Source organism: Tachysurus fulvidraco, chromosome 1, assembly GCF_022655615.1.
Source record: "Tachysurus fulvidraco isolate hzauxx_2018 chromosome 1, HZAU_PFXX_2.0, whole genome shotgun sequence".
Classification (NCBI taxonomy): domain Eukaryota; kingdom Metazoa; phylum Chordata; class Actinopteri; order Siluriformes; family Bagridae; genus Tachysurus; species Tachysurus fulvidraco.
In genome coordinates, this window is record NC_062518.1 from 19,107,576 (window position 1) to 19,131,340 (window position 23,765).

A 23,765-nucleotide genomic window follows, 5' to 3' on the forward strand; every position below is an offset into this window, starting at 1 on the left:
TGGAGAGAGATTGGATTGAGAAGAGAGTGAGGGGGGAGAGATTGGATTGAGAAGAGAGTGAGAGGGGGGAGAGACTGGAGAGAGACTGGAGAGAGATTGGATTGAGAAGAGAGTGAGAGGGGGGAGAGACTGGAGAGAGACTGGAGAGAGAAGAGAGTGAGAGACTGGAGAGAGACTGTAGTGAGAAGAGAGTGAGAGTGGGAGAAACTGGAGAGAGACTGGGGAGAGACGAGAGTGAGAGGGGGGAGAGAGACTGGGGAGATATGAGAGTGAGAGGGGGAGATACTGGAGAGAGACTGGAAAGAGAAGAGAGTGAGAGGGGGAGAGACTGGAGTGAGACTGGAGAGAGACTGGGGAGAGACGAGAGTGAGACAAGGCAGAAGACCAGTATGAGACAGACAGTGACAGAGATATATACAGATATACAGAGACTATAGAGAGAGACAGGTGAAGGAGATGAGAATAAAGAAAGAAGAAGATTATTATTATTATTATTATTATTATTATTATTATTATTATTATTATTATTATTATTATATTTCAATAGTTCCTTCACTCACCAGTACAGTAAAACTGCAGACTTTGTTAAACATTTAAGGTGAAAGTTTGGATTATTTTTATTTATCAGTAAAGCTGCATTCCAAGCAAACATATACGCTTTAATAAATTCATAAATAAATTAATTAGATCTAATTATATTATTTTACAAACTATAAAGACTTCAATACAACAAGGCGCTTTTTCCCCCTTATTTTTCTTTTAATGAAAACTTAAAGTTTGTCACGAACGCTGCTCATGGTGACGCGCATGCGCCCTCGCGACACCCTAGCGCCAGCTGCCACGCTGTTGCTAGGCAACAGAGTAATCAGAGTAGCCAGGGACACGGCTCTGTTTCGCGACAATGCTGAAGGTAGGAACATTGTTTTTCCTCCTCTAATTAAAATAGAAATGCGGGTTTATGTCACATGACTGTAGTTTTTAAACAAAATCTTTTAATTTTCCCATTAGCTTGCTTAGTTTAGTAACACTGACAGCCACAAATGCTAATGAGCTTTTTTAATGCTTTATTAACCAGTTACTTCCGGTTAGGGACTTCCGGTTTATGTGTGTGGGGTTTTTTTTATTATTGAGTGAAAATTGAGTTCAATGACGCGCGTTAAATGTGTGTTAAATGGGTTCACAGTGATGTGTTAAACGGCGATGCATAATAATATTAATAATAATAATTTCTATATATAATCAAGTGTGTTGAGTGTGACCCCTATGTGTGTTTCACATACACACACACGCACTCTCTCTCTCTCTCTCTCACTCACACACTCACACACACACACACACACACACACACTCTCTCTCTCTCTCTCACTCACACACTCACACACACACACACACACACACACACACACACACACACACACACACACTTTCTCACACACTCTCTCACACACACACTTATGCAGGGCCACGGTTCCAGAGCTGACAGAAGGAAGCAGGCCGTGATGGCTGGAGCACTTCAGGATCACATCATCCGGAGCCTTCCATCATCACCTTCCACACATCTTGCACACACACACCATTATGGTGATGATGATGATGACGATGAGCAAGAGTTTGTGCTGGACTCACGTCAGCCTCCGCTCACACTCGGTACTCTGGGATAAACACGCGCACAATTTTGTTTATATATTTGTCTGTCTGTCCATCCATTTCTCTGCCTTTCTACCTGTCTGCCTGTCTTTCTTCCTTTATCCATCCATCTACAGTATCTTTCTGTCTCTCGCTCTACCTTTCTTCCATTTATCTGTTTGCTTTAAGTGCCTGTTTAGCTGTCTGTCTGTCTGCCTTTCCACCTTTCTGTCTGTTATTTTTCTGCCTGATCTGTGGCTATCCATCCGTCTGTCTGGTTCATCTGCCTTGTGTGCCTATCTGTCTATCTTTGTTTCTATGTGTCTGTCTGTTTCCCTTGTTGTTGCTCTGTCTGTCTGTCTGTTTGTCTGCCCTCCTATCTACCTTTCTGTCTCTCCACCTTTCTCTGTTCATCCATTTAGCTTTGTGTGTCTGTAATGTGTGTGTGTGTGTGTGTGTGTGTGTGTGTGTGTGTGTGTGTGTGTGTGTGTAGCTCAGAAGCTGGGATTAGTAGCAGCTCCCATCAGCAGCAGAAGGCTTAGTGAAGACGAGTGGATGGAGGTGAAATCTCGCTCTCTGCTGAACGGAGACTCCACGCATCCCTGCATCATCTGCACAGAGGAGTTCCGCCTCCAGCCGCAGGTACGAATTACCCACAATTTAAGATAAAGATTAAAGAAATGTTTAAAGATACAAGTTGTTTGAGTTCACTAAAAAATATTGTTACTGAAGAAGCAAACGTCCATGTAGACTGCTCTCGGGGTCAAGACGCCGATCCACCCAGGAATGCTGGGAAAAGAAAGCCATACACGGCCACAAATGCAAGTTACCATAGACGCTAATGTAAATATTAGCTTGTATGTGTGTGTTTGACCCTGAGGCTTAGGGAAGGAGCCCCGCATTCACTTCAAATCAATTAAAGCGCAGTAACAGCCTGGCTCTGAAAGAGAAGGAATTAAACCCAATCGGAGGCGAGTTATTTTACGGCGAGTTAATAAGCACTTCTCTTTATCAAAGTTAAATCTGTAATTGCAGGTTTGCTTAATAGTAACTCCCACAGCCATAAATCAGCCCAGATATTAAACAAAAAAACCCAAACCCAAGCCGCTGACATGATGAGGGGTTTTCGTGAACCTACGCTGTGCTACCTGTGAAGCTTCAGACAGGCAGCTTCGTGACCAATCGGCGTTTAATTCTAGATAAAAGTCTAAATTAGACAGCGGTAAGATTTCAAAGTGTGAGAGTAATCACCACTCTCAAGTTACACCAACTCCAAATCAGCTCTCGCTGAAACATCACCCAATCATCAAAATGCCACAGGGACTGACCCTGAAGATGACGACAAGAAGGAAGGAAAGACAGCCAGGAAGAAAGGAAATCAAGATAGGTGAGATGGAATAAAGACCAGCGAGAAGAAGGAAGGAAAGAGACAGACAGACAGACAGACAGACAGACAGACAGACAGACAGACAGACAGACAGACAGACAGACAGGAAGAAGGAAAAGGAGCTAGAGAGCACAAACAGTAGGTCAAACAGGAAGGAAGGTCAGTTAAAAGGATAGAAGGAAAGAGAGGATGAAGTAAAAAGAGACTTAGCAGAAAGATGGAAAGCAGGGGAAAATGAGAGGAGTCAGTAAGCAAAGGGAAAGTAAGAAAGGAGTCTTACAGATTCTCTATTTGATTTTCTGAAATATCAGTGAGGCTTCAGCAGAAGCTTGGGCGTTATAATTAAGATCATGCACTTTATTTATCCATTAGTGTGAGATGTATTACTGCAATGAATCATAGAAATTGATCATCACTGATCATCTTTATTTCCCAACAGGTTTTGCTTTCCTGTTCTCACATCTTTCACAAAGTGAGTTCATCATCCAGCACACGCATCCATCACACATCAAGCATACATCCAGCACGCATCCAGCACACATCCCTCATACATCCAGGCGCGCATCCCTCATATGTACATTCAGCACACATCAAGCGTACATCCAGCACACATCCCTCATGCATCCAGCACATATCCCTCATGCATCCAGCATGCATCCATCATACATCACTCGCACATCCAGAGCGCATCCAGTGCACAACTAGCATACATCCCTCATACATCCAGGACACATTCTTCATAGACCTAGTGAACATCCAGCACTCATCCAGCGCACTTCCTACACTCTTCCATTGCATATCCAGTACACATCTAGTATACATCCAATACACATCCAGCACCTGCTCATGACCATATCCCTCTCCACACACATACAGATATCTCTTTTCTCTTTCTTAGCATGTTTAGATGTGTTTGAGGACATTTGTTGTACATGTTTAGGCATGTTTGAGGAAGTTGGAGCACTTTTCGGGAAGGAAGTGTTGTCCGCTGTGCAGGACGGAGCACTATGAGACCCGAGTGATACTCGACAGTGCGAGACTCTACAGAGAGACATGTGCTCTCAGGTATAATCTCTTCCTTACATTTATACTTGTGTGTGTGTGTGTGTGTTAGCTAAGATTGTAGATTTTTATTCCATTTGATTTTGTATTAACTTCTTTATTCCTTCCTTTAGGATTCAGGCCTGGTGGCGTGGCTGTGTCACCCGAAAGTGGTACCGAGGCATAAGGAAAGTCGTAGCACCGAATGATCCACAATTACGACGCAGGTTCTTTGAGGAGAAGGTAAACTAAGCAGAAGCAGTTCATCCCTGTAGATATTTACTTATTATGATTAATTATTTATGAGTTTGAACCTACAATCATTTCTTTCTGGGTTTTTTTATATATACAATAATGAACAAAGCAGGAAGAGTGCATAAAAATATCATTGAGGTCTGTTTGCTTCATGATAGACGTGTCATGAAGCAAACAGACCTCAATGATATTTTTATGCACTCTTCCTGCGTGTGTGTGCGTGCGTGTGTGTGCGTGTATGTGTGTGCATGTGTGTGTAAGTCCGAGTCAAACACACCGGACATTCCTGGGGGGGACACAAAGCCGTGTGTGTGTTTACACGTCCACTCCAAAACATACTTTCTCTTCACAGAGTGTGTCCCAGGACACACAATTACACACACTCACACACACACACACACTTTTGTGTTTTGCCTGATGTTCAGACAAACATTGCTGTTGTGTTAATGCCAAAAAGAATTCCTTCATCTTAGTGTTTCAGTATTTTTTTGTGCGTGTGTGTGTTGGTATCGGTTGGGGGTGGGGGGTGACTTTAGCTCCTCCTCTGATCAATCAGTGATCAAGTCACTAAAATAAACAAAAGCCCTAAAACCCTGGCTTCGTCTGTTTGCGGCGTTTATTACAAATCACAACCACATTTTAATCTCCGGTCGCCATGGTAACGCGTATAAACTGTACAGCACTCTGCCTCTTCGTATCATTCGGGGTTTTTTTTCTTTCTCTAGTTATCTATTTAATTTTTTCCCCCCGTTTTTGTTATTCTTTCTCTTTCTGCTTCTTTCTGTCATTCCTTCCTTCTTTTTTCTTACCTTCTTTCATTTAGATTCTATTAAGAATTTCTCAGTCTTTCTTTCTTTCTTAATAGTAATATAGTGTGTGTGTGTGTGTTCCTGTCAGTTTCAGGAGATGACTGAGAGTCTGGTGCAGTCGTGCCGCAGCGACGTTGACTCGTTCCTACGTGACCTCGACTGCAGCGTCGCCCAGAGCCGAGACATCTTCCACCTGTTCGATCTTCTACACGGCAGCAGCAGAGGAGTGCAGGAGGAGGTGTGGATGAAGGTGCAGGAGAAGGTACAGATGGATGGATGTAAAGCACAGCTCTACTTTATCTCACCACCATGCAGCATGATTATTAACCTGAAGCACCACGAGTCCGTGTCACACACAGGAAATACAATTTAAAACTAAAATCCTTCCGTCCTTATCGGATCGTCCGGATCATTAAGAAATGTTCCATTTACCTTCCCGCTAGCATTGAAATCCAGCTCCCACCTCATCTGAAGTTTATCCTTCACACATCCTAACATAAATTCACAAGTCTAGTGCGATCAAAGCGCCGCTCCTCAATAGCCCTAATCCCTCTGGTCCCTGTCGGTCCACGGCGTGTCCTCACCTGTCTCCACACTGCAGATGTCCCAGCGCAGTCTGAATGGAGCTCGGCTCGCTCGTAAATCAGCTCGCATTGTACACAGTGTTCACAACACAACACAGCACTAACCACATGCACACAACACACCCACAGGCCAGGAAATTAAACCAACAGCAGATTTGTCGCCGCTTTTGTCGTTCATTAGCCGCTGGTTTCAAAGAAAATAAAAGCAGGAAGTTTATATTTCGCAGTGTCTCCAAAAAAAAAGAAGAAAGGAAGCAAAAAAAAAAAGCTGTTTTATTTGCTTGCTGAAAATGTCCTGAAACTTTTCTGTTCTGCAGCGGGATCCCCGAGCATGCTGACTGTGTAGTAAATAAGTAATAAACATTTTATGGAAGGTTTATTCACGTTAATAAGACATTCCAGAGATTTAACGATAAAATGGTCAGTTACATGTTTACGTTCCGGTCGTAACCGGAGACATGAGCGACGTTAACAGGTTTGTCCTTGTGTGTTGTCACAGGCGGTCCAGCGGGACACTCACAACTGTCCGATCTGTCTCACTCCTCTGAGAAGCACACACTCATGCACTCCGCTCGTCCTGCTCTCCTGCTCACATCTGTTCCATCAGTCGTGCCTCAGGGCATCTGAGCACTTCTGCCAGGAGGGCGGCGCCACCTGCCCACTCTGCCGCTGTCACTACATCTCACTTCCTGTTTATGACCTCGCCCAATAACATACCATATAAGGTATGACACTGACCACAAGCTAGCGAGTTAAATCGGGCTTTTATATATATATATATATATATATATATATATATATATATATATATATATATATATATATATATATATATATAATCCGATATAACACACAGGAACCAGTCATCACAGGGTAAATCAATATTAATTTTATATTGACGTCTAATTTAGCAGAATGATGTCACCCGATACAATCTGATTTACCAGAACAACTCATCAGACATCAGGAATTTGATCCCTCAAAGGAAATCACTGTGAGATTTGATTCATTAGAAGAGATCCGATCAGGTCAGCCAACGTGAATCCAATGGTTGTGAAGAATCAATTACCAGTCTAATGATTCGTTCTACTGAATCAGACTAGTATTTGATTCACCAGGACTAGAATGAACTCTTTACTAAATTAATCATTAGAACAAGTTATGATTCAGTTTATATATTCAAATACCAGGGAGTTGGTGGTTTCTGGTGAATCAAATAACAGTGCCATGATTCTATTATTTGCTGCACGCCATTCGATTCACCAGAAGCACTCAATTTTCTAGTGAATCGATCACATTGGTATTCGACTCACCAGAATCAATCAGCTCAGGTTGTAATTAGTCACCTGCAAAGTTTTGACTCAGTTTTGTAACCTGACCTAACGATATGATATATTGGTTTTGATGAGTCAAATGGCAGGCTGATTATTTGTAACGAATCAAATAGAAAATTCATCACACCGATTCTTCATAAATCATGAATCATCACAATCAGAACAAAACACAGGTAAATTGACCAAACCGATTCAACACGTTGCCATACGATTCATTAAATCGTATGGCAACGTGTAAATCGTATAAAACGTTTATAGATGTATTAATAAAGGATAAAGGATTTGCATTGAAAAAGAACCTTTTATTCCCAACACACTGACCCGGACGTGTGACGACAGACAAGAAAACAAAACAAAAGCAATTTGGCTGCTTGGAATGGAATAAAAAATTAAACTGCTGTTTTCACAGTATAACATTCACACCTTCGACTAGTTCATTTATATCTGTGGTCCAGAGGATGTCGAGGAAAACAAACAAACAAACAAGACATTTGATAATCTGCATATTATACAATGACTTTGTACAAAACACATTTGCATACTTTACTTAACAAAAAAACAACAATTGTCCTTCAGACACACAGTACATTCAAATGTAAGACGTGACGAGTCGGCTTATTTATTTATTGACTGAGATTTAACAAATGACCTTTTCACAGGTTGTAAAATCAGTGTCCCTCATGTGAGATCTGTTTAAAAAGCTCGAATCTCATTTGAACACCATTTAAAACACACGGATGTTTCATGTCATCACTGGCATTGTAAACTGGCCCTTTATTGTTTGTTTTAAGACGGTCACATGAGCTGTCACAGTGAATCTGTCTATTAAAAGGTGCTCGCAGACGCAGCCGTCCAACGTTCACGCTCGCCGGTGTGCCAGGCACGTACCGACGATCAGAGTCACGACACGCACTTTACTACCTGATTCGTTCAAGTAAATCATCGTCAGCTCACTGGAATCACTGAGCCGAGTCAATTAGAATGTTGTGACTCATTTCATTCACCACAACCAATCGATACGCCGGTACTTAATTCGCCAAAGTAAATCAACACTTGTTCTAACGAATCAAACAGTATCGTTGCATTTATTTAGTCAGGATGAATCAAATACCGGTCTAACGAATAAAATTCAAATATGACACGGTCACCAAATTGAATCGTCACTTCTTGTAATGAATCAAATAGTAAAGAGTTGGTTTTTTTTTTTTTTGTTTTTTTTTTTAAACGGAGTATCGTGTGTCACTTTGGTTCTCGTGAATCAGATCCCAGAGTGGTGATTTTGTTCAAACGAATCAACACTTTGACTCATTAGGACAACAATCACGTGTTCGTTTGGTTTGGTTAAGCAAATACCAGCGAGAACTGATTCAACTAGAACAAATTCAGTGGATCTGGTAAACCCGACGCCATGAATCACGACGATCGACAACTTCAACGGATTAATGTGTCCATGCTGGGATGAGTCACGTGGTATAATCACTGCACTATACGAGTGCTACTTGATTAAGCACTCACTCATCACCTGACTGTTCGAGTTTGCGACACGGTCACTGTAGTTTAGTGACTTCTTATTTCACGGCACTGTTACACACACCCATGTTAGGTGTGTGTGTGTGTGTGTGTGTGTGTGTGTGTGTGCAGTATCTAATGACGTCACATTCGACAGGGTCAGCAAGTAGCACACACATCAATACATGCCACACACACACACACACACACTCTCTGTGTCACAGCTATTAAAGCGTCTGTAAAATCCTCCCCTGTCTCATAAGGCATCAGAGGTGAATTTCTGGAAATCAACTGAAAACAAATGTCGCTGTACAAAAGATTTACAATGACCGAGAAAAAAAAATAAGAATATATACAGACATAATTACAACACTTACATGATGATAATGCTTCCAGCTTTTACCCGAGCCCGCTTATTCACAGCATGAAGAGGGAAAAGGGTTTAAAACTGCATTAAAATGAGCAAACATTTAATGGTGTGTGTGTGTGTGGTGATGGAAAACTGAAGGTAGGACCTTAAATAAAGTAGCTTAATAAAAGTCTGCACTGTTAATGTCCTGCTGCAGGGAACAAAGCTATGTGATGGGGTTTTGTGTGTGTGTGGTAATAAGGTGTCTTCTCTCCGGCCGTACCCTATTTCACCTTGTGTGTGTGTGAAGTTCAGAGGGTCTTCTGATGGCCGTTAGCTGCTAGTTTACTCGACTCGGGTTCTGTGGGACTGGTGGAAAGATTTAGCTTATCCAGACCTAAAAATGAGAGAAAGAGAGAGTTTAGTAGACACACACACACACACAGATCAGGTAGAAAACTAAAGTGTTTACTGATGGATTAAATCCAGCTGTTGGTTGGATGGTGCATAGTCGGGGATGTGTGTGTTGATGGTAAAGGTTGGGGTTTTGTGTGTGTGTGTGTATTGATGGTTAGGGGGTGTGTATTTATGGTAAAGGTTGGGGTTGTGCGTGTGTATTGATGGTTGGGGTGGTGGTGTATGTGTATGTGTGTGAGTGAGTGAGTGTGTGTGTGTATGTGTGTGAGTGAGTGAGTGTGTGTGTATGTGTGTGAGTGAGTGAGTGTGTGTGTGTATGTGTGTGAGTGAGTGAGTGTGTGTGTATGTGAGTGTGTGTGTGTGTATGTGAGTGTGTGTGTGTGTATGTGTGTGTGAGTGTGTGTATGTGAGTGTGAGTGTGTGTATGTGTGTGTGTGTGTGTGTTACCGAGTGCTTTGAGCAGCTCTTCTCGGACAGCGGAGGTGAACTTGGTGATTAAACACAGTGTGGTCACCACAGCAAACAGCAGGTTATAGGACAAGACGATGTAGAAATTCCCCAACCAGTTAAAGCGACCAAAATCCCCCAACAAGTCGAACCTCGTTATTCCTGACACACGCGCGCACACACACAGAGATGGGACATAATCACCAGCACATTATTAAACATCTTTGAGACAGTAGTGTGTATCCACACAGAGTCTGCAGTTTACCTTTCCCACATTTTTAAAGACACACACACGTGTGTGTGTGTGTGTGTGTGTGTGTGTGAGTGAGAGATGGAATTCTGATTCATGCGGTTGCATCTTTTCTTTCTTCTTTTCTATGCTGTGATTTTTTTTTTTGCTGAGTCACACCTATTTGAACAGCTGTGGCGGTAGCTTAGCATAACGTTTATTGTTGCTATCTTCACACTTGTTAACCTGTCTCACACAAACAAACAAACAAACACACACACACACACACACACTCTTACCGAGTGTTCGGGACATGACGGGGAGGGCCGAGCTCAAGACCAGGATGGACACGCAGCAGCCGATGATCTGGAACAACGAGTAAAAAGAGGAAAGTCAATTGATCAGTAAACGAACGGATTAAATCAGTCTGCAAGTCTCTTTATTCATCCGTCACTCCGTCCATTTGTCACTATTAATCAATCAACTCGTCGTTTTAGCAACAGGATCGAACAACGAAGGACGTTCAGAAACGTTACATTTAAAGTGAACGTGTAAAACTGCACCTTGGATTTTCCACATCAAAGTAGAAAAAGATGAACATTGTTTTTAATGAATAAAATGTTGTGGTATAAGAAGGAAGACAAGTGTGTGTGCGTGTGTGTGTGTACTGTGGTCATTGTGGTGTCATCCTTCCTGGGTGTGAGTCCCTGAAAGATACGAAGGCTGTAGAACCCAACAACAGAGGAGACCATCAGGTAACTGCAGCACAGTTAAGGTCAAATACACACACACCCCGACACACACACACACACCCCCATTCATTGTTAAGTGTTGGATACATCATGAGGACGATTTCAACCACAGCCTGAACGACACCAAACGTAGAGAGAGATGCGTTCCCGATCTCAGGATCCTGCAGAGAGAGAGAGTGAGATAGTGACAGTGTAGGGATGTTTGACCTTTGACCTCTTGCTCTCTACATGTCTAACAGCTCTCTGATTGCTCTAATCCAACACACACTTTCTCTTATGATCCTCCGTTAGAAACATCAAAGTGCACACTGTGTCTCACCTGAAGGAATGTGCGCCCCACACACACGGTATGATGTTACATGCCAAGTGACATCATTACCAAAGAAGTACATTACCGCTACGACCGGGTCACATGACCTCATCGCCACAGCAACACACACCACACGCACGACGATCCCACTGCGTCCCTGCTTTATCAATCCTCCCATCTACACGTTCGTCCTACTGTTTGTCAATCTGTTCATCAAAAGCCTCCATCCATTAAATGAAACCCCATGAAACCATCAGTCTATAATTCCAAACATCAGCTCATCCATCCATCCGGTCATGTATTGATTCCTGTCATCCGCCGATCCATTTATCAGTCAATCCGTCGGTGTGAAGTGAAAGTGTAATTAATAAGCGGTTCCACATTATATGCTACAGACAATCAACAGAACAACAGTGAGTCAGACAGTGAGTCAGTCAGGGAGTCAGTGAGCAAGTCAGCGAGTCAGTCAGGGAGTCAGTCAGTTAGCAAGTCAGTCAGCCAGCCAGTCAGTCAGTCAGTCAGCAAGTCAGTTAGCAAGTCAGTCAGTCAGTCAGCAAGTCAGTCAGTCAGTCAGCAAGTCAGCGAGTCAGTCAGTCAGCAAGTCATCGAGTCAGTCAGTCAGCAAGTCAGAGCCAGCCAGTCTGTCAGCAAGTCAGTCAGTCAGTCAGCGAGTCAGTCAGTGAGTCAGCCAGTCAGTCAGTCAGCGAGTCAGTCAATGAGTTAGCGAGTCAGTCAGACAGCCAGTGAGTCAGCGAGTCAGTCAGGGAGTCAGTCAGTCAGCTAGTCTGCAAGTCAGTCAGTGAGTCAGCGAGTCAGAGCCAGCAAGTCAGTCAGTCAGCAAGTCAGAGCCAGCCAGTCAGTCAGCAAGTCAGTCATTGAGTCAGTCAGTCAGTCAGTGATGGGCTGCGTCCCAAATGAACGTCCTCATGACAGGACAGGTTTGTGCAGAAAATGTGCGCACTTCATCCCTTTTACAAACAACAGCCCAACATCTGGATGTCGGCTCCAACACGGCACACAGGCGCGCGATGTACAACACAGTTAGAGAGATTACGCCGTGTTATTTCAAGGCATCTGCACGCTTCCTGGTTTGAGTTTATTCAGCACATTCTGTGTTGCACATTACAGCTTATTCCCCTTCCTTTTTCTCCTTTATCCCCCTCCATCTTGTTTGAACACCTGTTTACACATCGAGTGCGATTGGTGATTTGGAGGGGGGAAAAAAAAACAGCAGCTGGTTTCTGTTCTCTCCTGTTGTGTGGCTAATCTGTTTGATTTGTTCATAAAGCCGTTCAAACATAACATCCTTCACGTCCCGTAACGTGGAGCCGAACGTGTCCGTACTCTCCTCTCAGGTTGCCTCGGGACTCGCAGGATCCCCGTTAGCTTGCTCGCTTAGTTCCCAAGCCTGTGTGTGCAAACCTGACACGAAGGTCACACGCTCGACAGACTGCCGTGGCATTGTGTAGCTGTAAGGCTGTGTCAAGTCTGTTACTATAGAAACGATAGCGTGGTATTGCTTAGGTGGTAACGTGAGCCTGTACTACTGGGAAATGAATCCACACCTCTGGACCAATCGGAATCCGGAATTCAACTGGTATGATTTCAAAATAGTAGCTAAACAAAGCTTAGCTAGCGTAGCTCTCTAAGCCAATCAACAACCAGGAATTATCCACAAAATTACCAGGAGAAAGAGTTTTGAGGCGGCGGAGCGGAGCAGCAGTGTGTGTGATGTGAAGAGGAGCGTGGCGTCCATCCAGCTCAGCAAACACACAAAGCCGTTTCCAATTTCAACACAGCGTGGCACGTCGTGCCAGGACAGAGATCTCGGTGCTAATCAAAACGTTAAAGCTCCGCAGCACAAACATGCAGTGAGCGAAACACAATCTGTACCAGGGTGGGGAAAACACACACACACACGTATGTCAGAAGGCCTGGGTATTTTTTTTGACATCGTCAGATTTAGGTAGCTACCTGTAGAAACGTGTTTAAAATGCAAATCAGAGGTGCTTCTGAGCCCCAGCAGAGTAAAGCTCGATCCTGATTGGCTGCCACGTCGCGTCTCACGGCCAATCAGTGCACGTTCATAGATATTTCAATGACAGGGAGATGACGGCCATTACAGCAGACTCGCGGCATGAACAGGTTCCATTAGGTAAGCTCACACACACACACAGCAGGTGAGGGTGCGTGTGTGTGTGTGTGTGTGTGTGTGTCTCGCCTCATCATGTCTGAGCGACTCTGAATGCTACACGATATCAAACATTCGAGCCGACAGATACCCATCTGATTCACCCTCCGCTCGCCATCACACCTGAGCATATCTGGAATTCTATTCACACTGCTCTGTGTGTGTGCGCGCGTGTGTGTGTATGTGTGTTTTACCGTCGATCCTTTCGGTAACGCAGTTTCATCCACCAGCAGGTACAAAATGTTCAGAGCCACCAGAAACACAGAGATGGCCTACAAATAAAAACATTCATAAATAAACATGTGATCTTTAAAGTAATAAACAAATCCAGGAGCTGTGATTGTACGTGTGTGTGTGTGTGTGTTACCGTGCCAGCGAGTAGTATCAACATGACAATGGGGTAGAGAAGGTTCTTCTCCCAAACTGATGCTTTCTTCCTCCTCTCTAACACACACAATTAAAATATACACACTTTACATGCTAGTCCAGTGTGACTGAAAGTATTCCCCCAGTCACTGCACTGTAAGGGAACTTACCCAGCTTGCATCTCCGCGAGCGGACGTTCTCCAGCTCTTTGTGAAGGTTCTGGGAGGCGGTGAGTAAGAGAGGCACTGAACCTGACAGGAAGAGAACAGAGAACACAAACCCAGTCGCACGTTAATAGGAAGAGAGCGAGAGAGCGACACAGCTGGAGCGCTCTGCATTCGTGTTCATAGAGAGAGAAGGCGAAAGGAAAGAAGGGAAACATCAGGAAAGAGGAAGTGGGAGAGGAAACACTTCCTCCTGATCCACGGACCATACCATTTCAATCGTTTTCATTATGGACACTGTTTGTCTCTCTGTCCAGTGTCTCTGTCCATCTGTCTCTCTGTTCATCCACCTGTCCATCAGTCACGCCTATCTTTCACTCTCTGGCTCACTGTCCCTCTGGTTCTAGCTCTCTATCATTTCTTCTCTCTCTCTCTCTCTCTCGGAGTGTGTGAGGAAGCGAGACAGGGCGTGTTGTTCTAATCATCTTAATAATCACATTTTGATCAAAGCGATTGGGGAAGGATGACAGATCGACGTTTTATTGCATGCCAGTAACGCTGTAACACAAACTAATTGCTGTGTCTGAGAAAGTGTGTGTGTGTGTGTGTGTCCTGAGGCAATCCTTGGCTTTTGCGGAATGACAGAAATGAGGTAGGATTTTAAAAATAATAATAGCAGCTAAATAAGACTGCGGTTTTCCTGGGGAACCCCTCAGACACATCCCCCTCAGGCGCGCGCGCGCACACACACACACACACACACGTTGCTCTTGTTTTCCTTTCATACTTCAGGGTATTTTTAAAAGCCAGTCTGAGCAAATTTAAACCATTAACAGCAAACACAACACTTCCTAACGACCTAATAATAGCACAATTAGCTAACTTTGCTAGCTGGCTAACTAACTAATACGCTAGCTCAGGCTTTGGGTCGAGTATCTGATGCTCAGCGTAAACAGACATTTTCTCCTTAACGTACTCGGCCGTAGACGAGCGAACATTTCTGTACGTCCCGCCCCATGACGTCCGTGCCTCGGTTCGTTACCGAGATTAGCTGGCTAGCGGTGTGCTTAGCACGACGGTTCTGTAGCGGTTTGTTGGTTGTTGTTTTTTCTTTCGGTGGTTCTGTTTGCAGTTGCTACACCGTCCTGGCTCATACTTAGCCCCGCCCCCAAATCTGTGTTTAATCGTTTACTCGTTCAAGAGGAAAGTTAGCGTTCTCTGCAGAGGGCACACACGGTTTCACTCTGTGTGTGTGTGTGTGTGTGTGTGTGTGTTGCAGAAAAGATGACATCGGCGCTCCCGCATTACATCAGCTTGGATTATGCAAAGCGGGGAGACGTTGCAAGGTCACTGCGCATCTGGACAACGAAGAAATGCAGGAAACGATCCAAGAGCAAGGACACACACACAACTAGGAACTGTACAGAGAAAGTTTTATGATGATTAGCTGTAGAATGAAGGTTCTCCTTCAAAGGTGGTCCCACAGCTTCACGACATCGCTGCCACATTTTGAGCGCAGCATCAGGCGACAGGAAAGTGAAGCTGCGGTGCGAACGTGGACAGATCGGAGTGTTGCTGTTTTCAGACACAATCGAGTCCACCTTGTTTCCCACGTGTCCTCGCAGTGACCCCTGACCCTGCCTGATCGGTCCGAATAAACCCTTCCTTCTATTGGACGTCCAAACGTGAGCCGTTGTGCTTGCGGGTCTCTCGGGCGGGCATTGGACAAGCGAACGAATAAAACCAGTCCTAGACCTAAGATTTCTGAGCTGTCACTCACCTCAAACCCCACCCGCTTGTGCCTCAGTAAACCGTTTACTGCCCTGTGAGCACTGGTGATGAGGATGGTGTGTGTGTGTGTGTGTGTGTGTGTGTGTGTGTGTGTGTGTGTGTGTGTGTGTGTGTGTGAGGGGTAGCGCCGGCACCGGTGGTAGTGGGGGAGGTTAACGGGGTTGAATTTCGCCTTTACTGAAGGAAAATAAAGGAGCGAATAGTTAACACATAATAGAGAGCTGAGATGAAGGGGGTGGTTCGGGGGAGGGGGGGGGTAGTTCCCGTGAGGTGATTAGGACATTGTGGTTTTGTTCACTTTGCAATTCCACTCAAGGATTTCAGACGTTTGTTTCAGAAGCCGCTCTGATAAAAATAAAATTCTTTTAACGGCTTTGTTTTGTTTTGTTTTTTTCTTTTTTCTGTTCCCGAAACGTCGCTCAGCGAACATGAAAGCATGCGCAATAAATGTAAACATAAACACACCTCTGTGTTTCCTTCTACCTGCAGCACCTGCCCTGAATAAAAAAAAGGAGAAAAAAAAACCTCGCCTGATAAGCTTCGTTCTCCCTCCGAGGCTGAATGCTATTTTTCCCAGCATGCCGTGCGCTCGGCCATTCCTCATCACCAACAGGCTTTTGTGGCGCCGCACATCAAACGTGAGATTGCAATAAAGTCAAATTTTTTTATCGGGATTTCGGGGCGGATGGTTAGATGCGTGCGTATTGAGGAGCAGTGGCGAGGATTGTAATCAGCTACGATCAGCGTGCTTCAGTGGACGCTAAAAAACCTGAAGAGAACAACTTTATCTACATGTAAAGCAAAATAACTGTGTGCCTGTGTGTGAGCGTGCTGGGGCTCAATAACACTTTGTACCGCATCGCTCGGAAACTCTCCAAAAAGAACTAAATATTCTGTACAATTATTTAGAATTTCCTCCAATCAAACTCTCTAGATCACATAAGCCCCGCCTCTATGCGTCACCTAAACCTAGCTGTGTTGCTCTTGTAATTGTGGTCAAAAGATTTTAATTGCAACAAAAATCAGAAGAAACATCTTTTAGTGTATTGTGTGTGTGTGTGTGTGTGTGTGTGTGTGTGTGTGAGGGGTAGCGCCGGCACCGGTGGTTCCTTGTTTTGAAAAGAAATACCGTTAAAATAATGTAAAACGTATGGAGCTGAATGTGGGCGTGGCCAGAGCTGAGTCATGTGACGTGATCCTGCTGTAGTAAGATGGTGGTATCAGTAGCTTGTGGTCTACACGGCGTGTATAAAGTGATGGGACTCACCGTGGACTTTGTGCTGTAATGCTTCCTCCTGCAGCTGAATGCAGTACAACTGTTCATCTAAATCCTCCAAAATCTGACACACACACACACACGTTTCACATCAGTCTGAATTATTCATTCCAGCAGGCAGCGTTCATTTATCATCTAACTGGTGATAACATGCAGGTTAGTGTTAATAGTGTTAGTACACTAGTGTTAGTGTTAACAGTGTCGGTACATTCGTGTTAACAGTGTCGGCACACTAGTGTTAACAGTGTCGGCACACTAGTGTTAACAGTGTCGGCACACTAGTGTTAACAGTGTCGGTACACTAGTGTTAACAGTGTCGGCACACTAGTGTTAACAGTGTCGGCACACTAGTGTTAACAGTGTCGGCACACTAGTGCTAGTGTTAACAGTGTCAGTACACTAGTGTTAACAGTGTCGGTACACTAGTGCTAGTGTTAACAGTGTCGGTACACTAGTGTTAACAGTGTCGGTACACTAGTGCTAGTGTTAACAGTGTCGGTACACTAGTGCTAGTGTTAACAGTGTCGGTACACTAGTGCTAGTGTTAACAGTGTCGGTACACTAGTGCTAGTGTTAACAGTGTCGGTACACTAGTGCTAGTGTTAACAGTGTCGGTACACTAGTGCTAGTGTTAACAGTGTCGGTACACTAGTGCTAACAGTGTCGGTACACTAGTGCTAGGGTTAACAGTGCTAGTGTTAACAGTGTCGGTACACTAGTGTTAACAGTGTCGGTACACTAGTGTTAACAGTGTCGGTACACTAGTGTTAACAGTGTCGGTACACTAGTGTTAACAGTGTCGGTACACTAGTGTTAACAGTGTCGGTACACTAGTGCTAGTGTTAACAGTGTCGGTACACTAGTGTTAACAGTGTCGGTACACTAGTGCTAGTGTTAACAGTGTCGGTACACTAGTGTTAACAGTGTCGGTACACTAGTGCTAGTGTTAACAGTGTCGGTACACTAGTGTTAACAGTGTCGGTACACTAGTGCTAGTGTTAACAGTGTCGGTACACTAGTGTTAACAGTGTCGGTACACTAGTGCTAGTGTTAACAGTGTCGGTACACTAGTGCTAGTGTTAACAGTGTCGGTACACTAGTGCTAGTGTTAACAGTGTCGGTACACTAGTGCTAACAGTGTCGGTACACTAGTGCTAGGGTTAACAGTGCTAGTGTTAACAGTGTCGGTACACTAGTGTTAACAGTGTCGGTACACTAGTGTTAACAGTGTCGGTACACTAGTGTTAACAGTGTCGGTACACTAGTGTTAACAGTGTCGGTACACTAGTGTTAACAGTGTCGGTACACTAGTGTTAACAGTGTCGGTACACTAGTGTTAACAGTGTCGGTACACTAGTGTTAACAGTGTCGGTACACTAGTGTTAACAGTGTCGGTACACTAGTGCTAGTGTTAACAGTGTCGGTACACTAGTGTTAACAGTGTCGGTACACTAGTGCTAGTAGTGTCGGTACACTAGTGCTAGTAGTGTCGGTACACTAGTGCTAGTAGTGTCGGTACACTAGTGCTAGTAGTGTCGGTACACTAGTGCTAGTAGTGTCGGTACACTAGTGCTAGTAGTGTCGGTACACTAGTGCTAACAGTGTCGGTACACTAGTGCTAACAGTGTCGGTACACTAGTGCTAACAGTGTCGGTACACTAGTGCTAACAGTGTCGGTACACTAGTGCTAACAGTGTCGGTACACTAGTGCTAACAGTGTCGGTACACTAGTGCTAGTGTTAATAGTGTTAGTACACTAGTAATAATAAAAATCACACCTACCGTAGGTTTGACTAGTAACTGACCCATTACAGTGAACATCCGGGACAAACCCACTGGAGTACACACTGAGAGAGAGAGAGAGAGAGAGAGAGAGAGGAGATGGACAAAGAGAGAGAGAGAGCGAGAGAGAGGGAGACACAGACAGATAGAGAGAGAGAGAGAGACACACACAGAGAGACATGATGATGGTCTTATTTACATGATCACAGTTTTACTCAGTAACATTTTCTTTAGCGGTGAACAATAAAGTGTCATTTTTATCCCCACAGAATCTTTTTCTTTAATATTCACCATCAGATCTGAGGTAAATGTTGACGTTCTCTGTCCTTCTGTCTCATTTGCTCCGTCGTGACACCTTTAACGGCTGAGTTTTACCCAGTCCACCTCCTTCATCAACTAACTTATTATGGCTACCTTTTACCGTTGCCTAGCAACAGCACTCCTACCGTTTGAGCTGCCGATCAGGTGAGTGAGTGGGGTTCGGCCTCGACGCCATCGCTTTCTCCATCTTCTGAGAGAAGTCGTTTCCGTGGTTACATTTACCTGACTAAATGAGCTACCTCACGCAAGTGTGTGTGTGTGTGTGTGTGTGTGTAAGAGAAATACTCACTCAAGAGCAGCAATCCACCCATCAAAGAGATACACGAGTACAAGTAGGGCAGGTAGAACTCCCACAGGTCTACACACACACACACGCACGCACACACACAAGGAATGTAAACACTTTTTAAAATCTTTAAAAACTTATATGGCAATGTTTTAAAATGACACAGAGAGAGAGAGAGAGAGAGAGAGAGAGAGAGGGCGAGAGAGAGACAGAGAGGGCGAGAGAGAGGGCAAGACAGAGAGAGAGACACAGAAAGAGAGAGGGAGAGGGCGAGAGAGAGAGACAGAGAGAGAGACACACAAAGAGAGAGAGAGATGGCGAGAAAGAGAAAGACAGCGAGAGAGAGAGGTTGAGAGAGTGAGTGTACCGTAGAGAGACTCCATGCTGGCTGCATCATTGTCGACAAGCGCTGATGCGACCCACACGATGCCCAGGATGAGCAGAGCAAGCAGAAACAACATCACAAACGTCTCCAGGATACGGGCTTTCAGGCCCTGAAACACACACACACACAGCAATATAAGTGTATCTAAAAGCTATCCTGAATACACTTTTAGTAACCGACACTCTGTGTGTGCGCACACACACACACACAAGGCGTGTGCAGCAGGTGTAAATGAGGTTCTAATTGGTGTGTTAGCTCTAAAAGCTGCAGGAGCTACCTCCATAAGACCCTCACACACACACACACACACACACACACACACACACACACACACACACAGTGTGAGCACAGACGCCCAGCTGCAGTCTATTAGCAGCTTCATTTCAGCTTTTCCAGGTCACTAAGCACTAAGTGTATCATAAAATTGTCTGTGTGTGTGTGTGTGTGTGTGTGCGCGCATGCTGGGGAAGGTGTTATGAAGGAAGTCCTGCAGGCAGGCTGAGAGAGAACGTGTACATTTCAGATCACTGCATCCACAGCACCCCCATGTGACCAACGCTCTCTGTCTCACTCACACACACACACACATCGGTGTGGACTGAGTTTGCAGTGCTATTACTAAGCCTGTAACACTACAGGCAGTGTGACAGACGAAACACAGAACACACACACACACACTATGAATCACTGCACAGCACCGTACACACAGGATATATGAGTTTAAGAAGACGTGTGAATTCGTGTTAACATGCAATGGATTAACGTGTGTGTCTTCAGCTCCACTTCTCTCTCTCTCTCTCTCACACATATTCTACACCTCCTCTTTCCAACTTCTCAGCCTTCCTTTCTCTAGTTTATTTACTTTCTTCGCTCCCTCGTTCCTTTCAGTCCATTCTTCCGTCACGTCCTCCGGTCTTCTCAATCTTTCTCTGGTCTAAAATACACCACGGGACGCCGCAGCCACCGCCGCCGGAACGTAACAAAGCATGACAAACCGTTCATGTGGGTAAATAAATAAGCAAATCAACATCCTTCGAGACACGAGGCTTGACCCTTGACCCCGAGTCTCTGTACTGCTGCTCAGGAATGGTGGAGGCGGAGCTCCGATATTAAAACCTCAGAGCGACACGGAATCTCGTGGGCCGTAAAAGACAGAGCCGCATGTATATAAAACCGCCGCAGCTTTTTTTTTAAAATGAACTCCCCTGTTTCATTTCCTCTCGTTAGACAGAGAACGTAACACGCCAGATTAAACGCAGCCATTACGCCGAGGCGAGGCGAGCATCAGACTCCGAGAGCTTTACGAGGCTGCGTGGCTCAGGACTTGACCTTCCCGTCCGTCTGCAGGGGGCTTTCATATGAGATCGTTTCCTCTTTCCTCATGTCTCACACTCACACACTCACGCAGAGCTGAGTGGACGTGTAGAGAGAAATAAAGCAGTGCCTCTGTGTTTATGGATGATCAGTAGCCAGAAACAGGACAAATTACCTCTCAGCCTCGTAAACTACAGTAGCGGCTGATCTTTAATCTTTTAATCATTATGCGAGTTCCAACATCACGACGAAAACCAGGAGCCACTTCAAACCGCCAGCCGGGAGGAACTGAACACGCGCTACACCCCCCAACCAGACGACACCAGACGACACCCCTACCCCCCACCCCCAAAATCCCAGTTTCTTGAGCCGGAATTTACGATAGGAGAAATTTTCAGAAGGGAAGTGTGCTTTTGAAGTTTATATTTTTTTTATTTTTCAGGGTTTAACGACAATAAGAGGCATACAAGTGAGAAAAACAGCCTGTGTGTGTGTGTGTGTGTGTGTGTGTATGTGTGTGTGAGAGAGAGAGAGCATGCTGGGATACGTTGTAATCACTCAAACCCATACATACCATGCATACATTCAAAACTCTGCCGTGCACGAAAGTGGGCGGAGTCAATTTCACCCTAATTCAGTACCGCGACATAAAGTGTTTTTCGCAGGACGCTCTTTACCTTCTTCGAGCCGGCGAATCCCTCAGACTCCAGGAAGAAATAGGCGAAAGGCATGAGGACGAAGAGACACAGGTTGGAGAAGAGCGAGACGAGGTTCCACAGACCTGCAGAGACACAGACAACAAATCAGAGCGGCGGTAAAGTGTTCACGGCGTCCGTATAAAACACGGAGGAAATCTTCCTGTTGCCCGGAACGTGTTGGGTTTTTCCCCCCTCTCAGATATAAGAACATTAAAGCCTATACAACTTGTTTATTTAACAGTGAATAGCAGAAATGATACTCGGCTGCCCTCTGGTGGTCAGAGACAGGAGTGCAAGCTGAATTATTAAAGCCTCGCTGAATATAAACTACACAAATAAAAGGGGGGGTAGCGGGTGAGTAACAGAGGTAACGGGTGAGGAACAGAGGTAGTGGATAGAGGAACAGAGGTAGCGGATAGAGGAACAGAGGTAGCGGGTAGAGGAACGAGCGATGATGCTGACCGTGGATGAGCGAGCCGTTGAGCCACTGGATGTAGTAGTTCTTCGGGAACGATAGAAGGATCTCATTACTGATGATGGAGAAAGGGAGGAGGAGGACAGCACCTCCAGATATGGCCAGAGTGAACGTACACAGGTACATACTGAGAGAGAGAGAGAGAGAGAGAGAGAGAGAGTTATTTTAGAAGTTACAATTATTTAACCTTAATGTAGAAATGTACACGAGATGAACCATGATTAAACCCACGATATTCTGTTAACGACCGCATCTTCATCTTCATGGTCATCTGTTGGAATAAGAAACAACATTCTGAAAATATGCAAAAAAAACAACGCATCTGGGAAAAAAGAAAAAAAATATCATACTGCTGCTGATCAATCAGCCAATCAATTACCAGTCTTCCTCTTATATCGTGTTATGATGCAGTAGGACACGATGTAGAGCACAGCAAACAACAGGAAACAGATCTGCCCAGAGAGAGAGAGAGAGAGAGAGAGAGAAAGAGAGGGCTCTGTTCATCAGTTTTTCAGTCTGTTAGTCTTACACATTCATCTGCCGTTCTATCCATCCATCTAGCATCTATTTATCTGTCTATCTGTTCCTCTGCCTGCATTTCTGTGCATCCTTCTATTTAATCAGACTGCAACACACAGTAAAAACAGCAGAAATAATAATTGGTGCCCCCCTGCCCACCCCCCAGGACGACCCAAGAACCAGATACCACACCCTGGACACAACCTCTTACAGCTCCTCCCTACTCTCGGGTGCTACAGAACTTTGTTTACTAAAACTCCCAGACACAGGAACAGTTCCTTTCCCCAGACAAGCACCCCGATTAACACCTCACCATCATTATATTCACTGATTCATATCTATAAGTGCTGCATTATCAGGACTGTCAGTCATCACATCATCTGTATATATTACACACTACTGCTGCTGTACTAAAAGGCACAATACTGTCATATATTCTGTATTCATATTTAATGCTTGTACTGTATAGTCTGTATTGTCTTGTACTGTCTGTCTTGTTTAGTCTGTATTGTCTTGTACTGTCTGTATTGTCTTGTCTTGTATCCTTCTGTCCCTCGATTCGTCAGGTCTAATCCTGTCATAACCCGTCTGTCTGTCTGACCACCTAGAATCTGTTCATCATCCTATTCCTCTTCTCCCCTGTTTGTCCATCCATGCGTCTGGCTACCTACTAGTTTTTATTTCTCTCTGTCTATTTGACTCCATAATCTTTTTGTTTATATATTCCTCTCTCCTTCCGCATCATTTTGCACGACTTAGCGTTATGTTTCCTAGCCGGTAGCTAACTTACGAAGTGTGACGTTATAATAGCGTAAACTCGTTGCAGATTGCACACAAGCTAATCACCCCGAAGCTAACGCACAAGCTAACGGCTAAAGTTAGCATGACAGTTAGCTCATTTGACTTACAATGTACTCTCGGACTTGACTGTGAAAATTCTGCTCTCTGATCGTGACATCGTCTTCTTCCATTCTTCATATTGCACATGCACATCACTCAGCTCATAGACGTCCCAATAATGCCGCGAACTAGTTTCAAACAAACATTAGCTAGCAACCGAATAAACACTGCGCGCGTCCAAAGACGGTGCTATTGCTTTTCCCACCGCATTCCGATAAATCCCGCCTTCTGCGATATGATTGGCTTAT

The 23,765-nt window shown here is 44.6% G+C and overlaps 2 protein-coding genes across 6 annotated transcripts in view; one reads left to right on the plus strand and one right to left on the minus strand.

Moving 5' to 3' along the window:
- Positions 1-782: 782 nt before the first annotated feature.
- The window catches only part of rnf32 (ring finger protein 32), a 33,621-nt gene continuing 10,638 nt past the window's right edge, over positions 783-23,765 (plus strand). The window contains exons 1-9 of one of the 4 annotated variants that reach the window (XM_027156743.2): positions 783-910; positions 1,461-1,647; positions 2,120-2,268; positions 3,453-3,485; positions 3,954-4,078; positions 4,189-4,297; positions 5,207-5,380; positions 6,202-6,427; positions 15,050-15,683. In XM_027156743.2, coding sequence (XP_027012544.2) covers positions 902-910; positions 1,461-1,647; positions 2,120-2,268; positions 3,453-3,485; positions 3,954-4,078; positions 4,189-4,297; positions 5,207-5,380; positions 6,202-6,414 — 999 coding nt within the window. In that variant the 5' untranslated portion in view covers positions 783-901 and the 3' untranslated portion in view covers positions 6,415-6,427; positions 15,050-15,683. Of the gene's footprint in view, positions 911-1,460; positions 1,648-2,119; positions 2,269-3,452; positions 3,486-3,953; positions 4,079-4,188; positions 4,298-5,206; positions 5,381-6,201; positions 8,330-15,049; positions 15,684-23,765 lie in introns of those variants that run through there. The other 3 variants (XM_027156745.2, XM_027156744.2, XM_047809740.1) reach the window with 3 other exon arrangements.
- lmbr1 (limb development membrane protein 1) lies at positions 7,318-23,742 on the minus strand. 2 transcript variants are annotated; one of them, XM_027156741.2, is made up of 17 exons: positions 23,526-23,742; positions 22,478-22,550; positions 22,330-22,369; positions 22,086-22,225; positions 21,603-21,706; positions 19,594-19,720; positions 19,230-19,298; positions 18,620-18,684; positions 16,829-16,901; positions 13,777-13,857; positions 13,608-13,684; positions 13,435-13,512; positions 10,827-10,900; positions 10,656-10,746; positions 10,287-10,353; positions 9,759-9,920; positions 7,318-9,291 (listed from the first exon to the last, which is right to left on the minus strand). In XM_027156741.2, the coding sequence occupies exons 1-17, from the start codon at positions 23,586-23,588 to the stop codon at positions 9,206-9,208; spliced, it is 1,470 nt and encodes a 489-aa protein (XP_027012542.1). In that variant the 5' UTR covers positions 23,589-23,742; the 3' UTR covers positions 7,318-9,205. The 2 variants fall into 2 exon arrangements, with proteins under 2 accessions (XP_027012542.1, XP_027012543.1); XM_027156742.2 differs by lacking the exons at positions 10,656-10,746; positions 10,827-10,900.

What these genes read in the sequence shown, in the direction of transcription:
- lmbr1 (XM_027156741.2), bottom strand. Translation starts at nt 23,588, where the DNA reads ATGGAAGAAGACGATGTCACGATCAGAGAGCAGAATTTTCACAGTCAA. An exon ending in CTCGCGGAGATGCAAGCTGG is followed by an intron (nt 13,685 to 13,776) that starts GTAAGTTCCCTT and finishes TGTGTGTGTTAG; the next exon opens with AGAGGAGGAAGAAAGCATCA. An exon ending in ATGACACCACAATGACCACA is followed by an intron (nt 10,354 to 10,655) that starts GTACACACACAC and finishes TCGTTGTTCCAG; the next exon opens with ATCATCGGCTGCTGCGTGTC.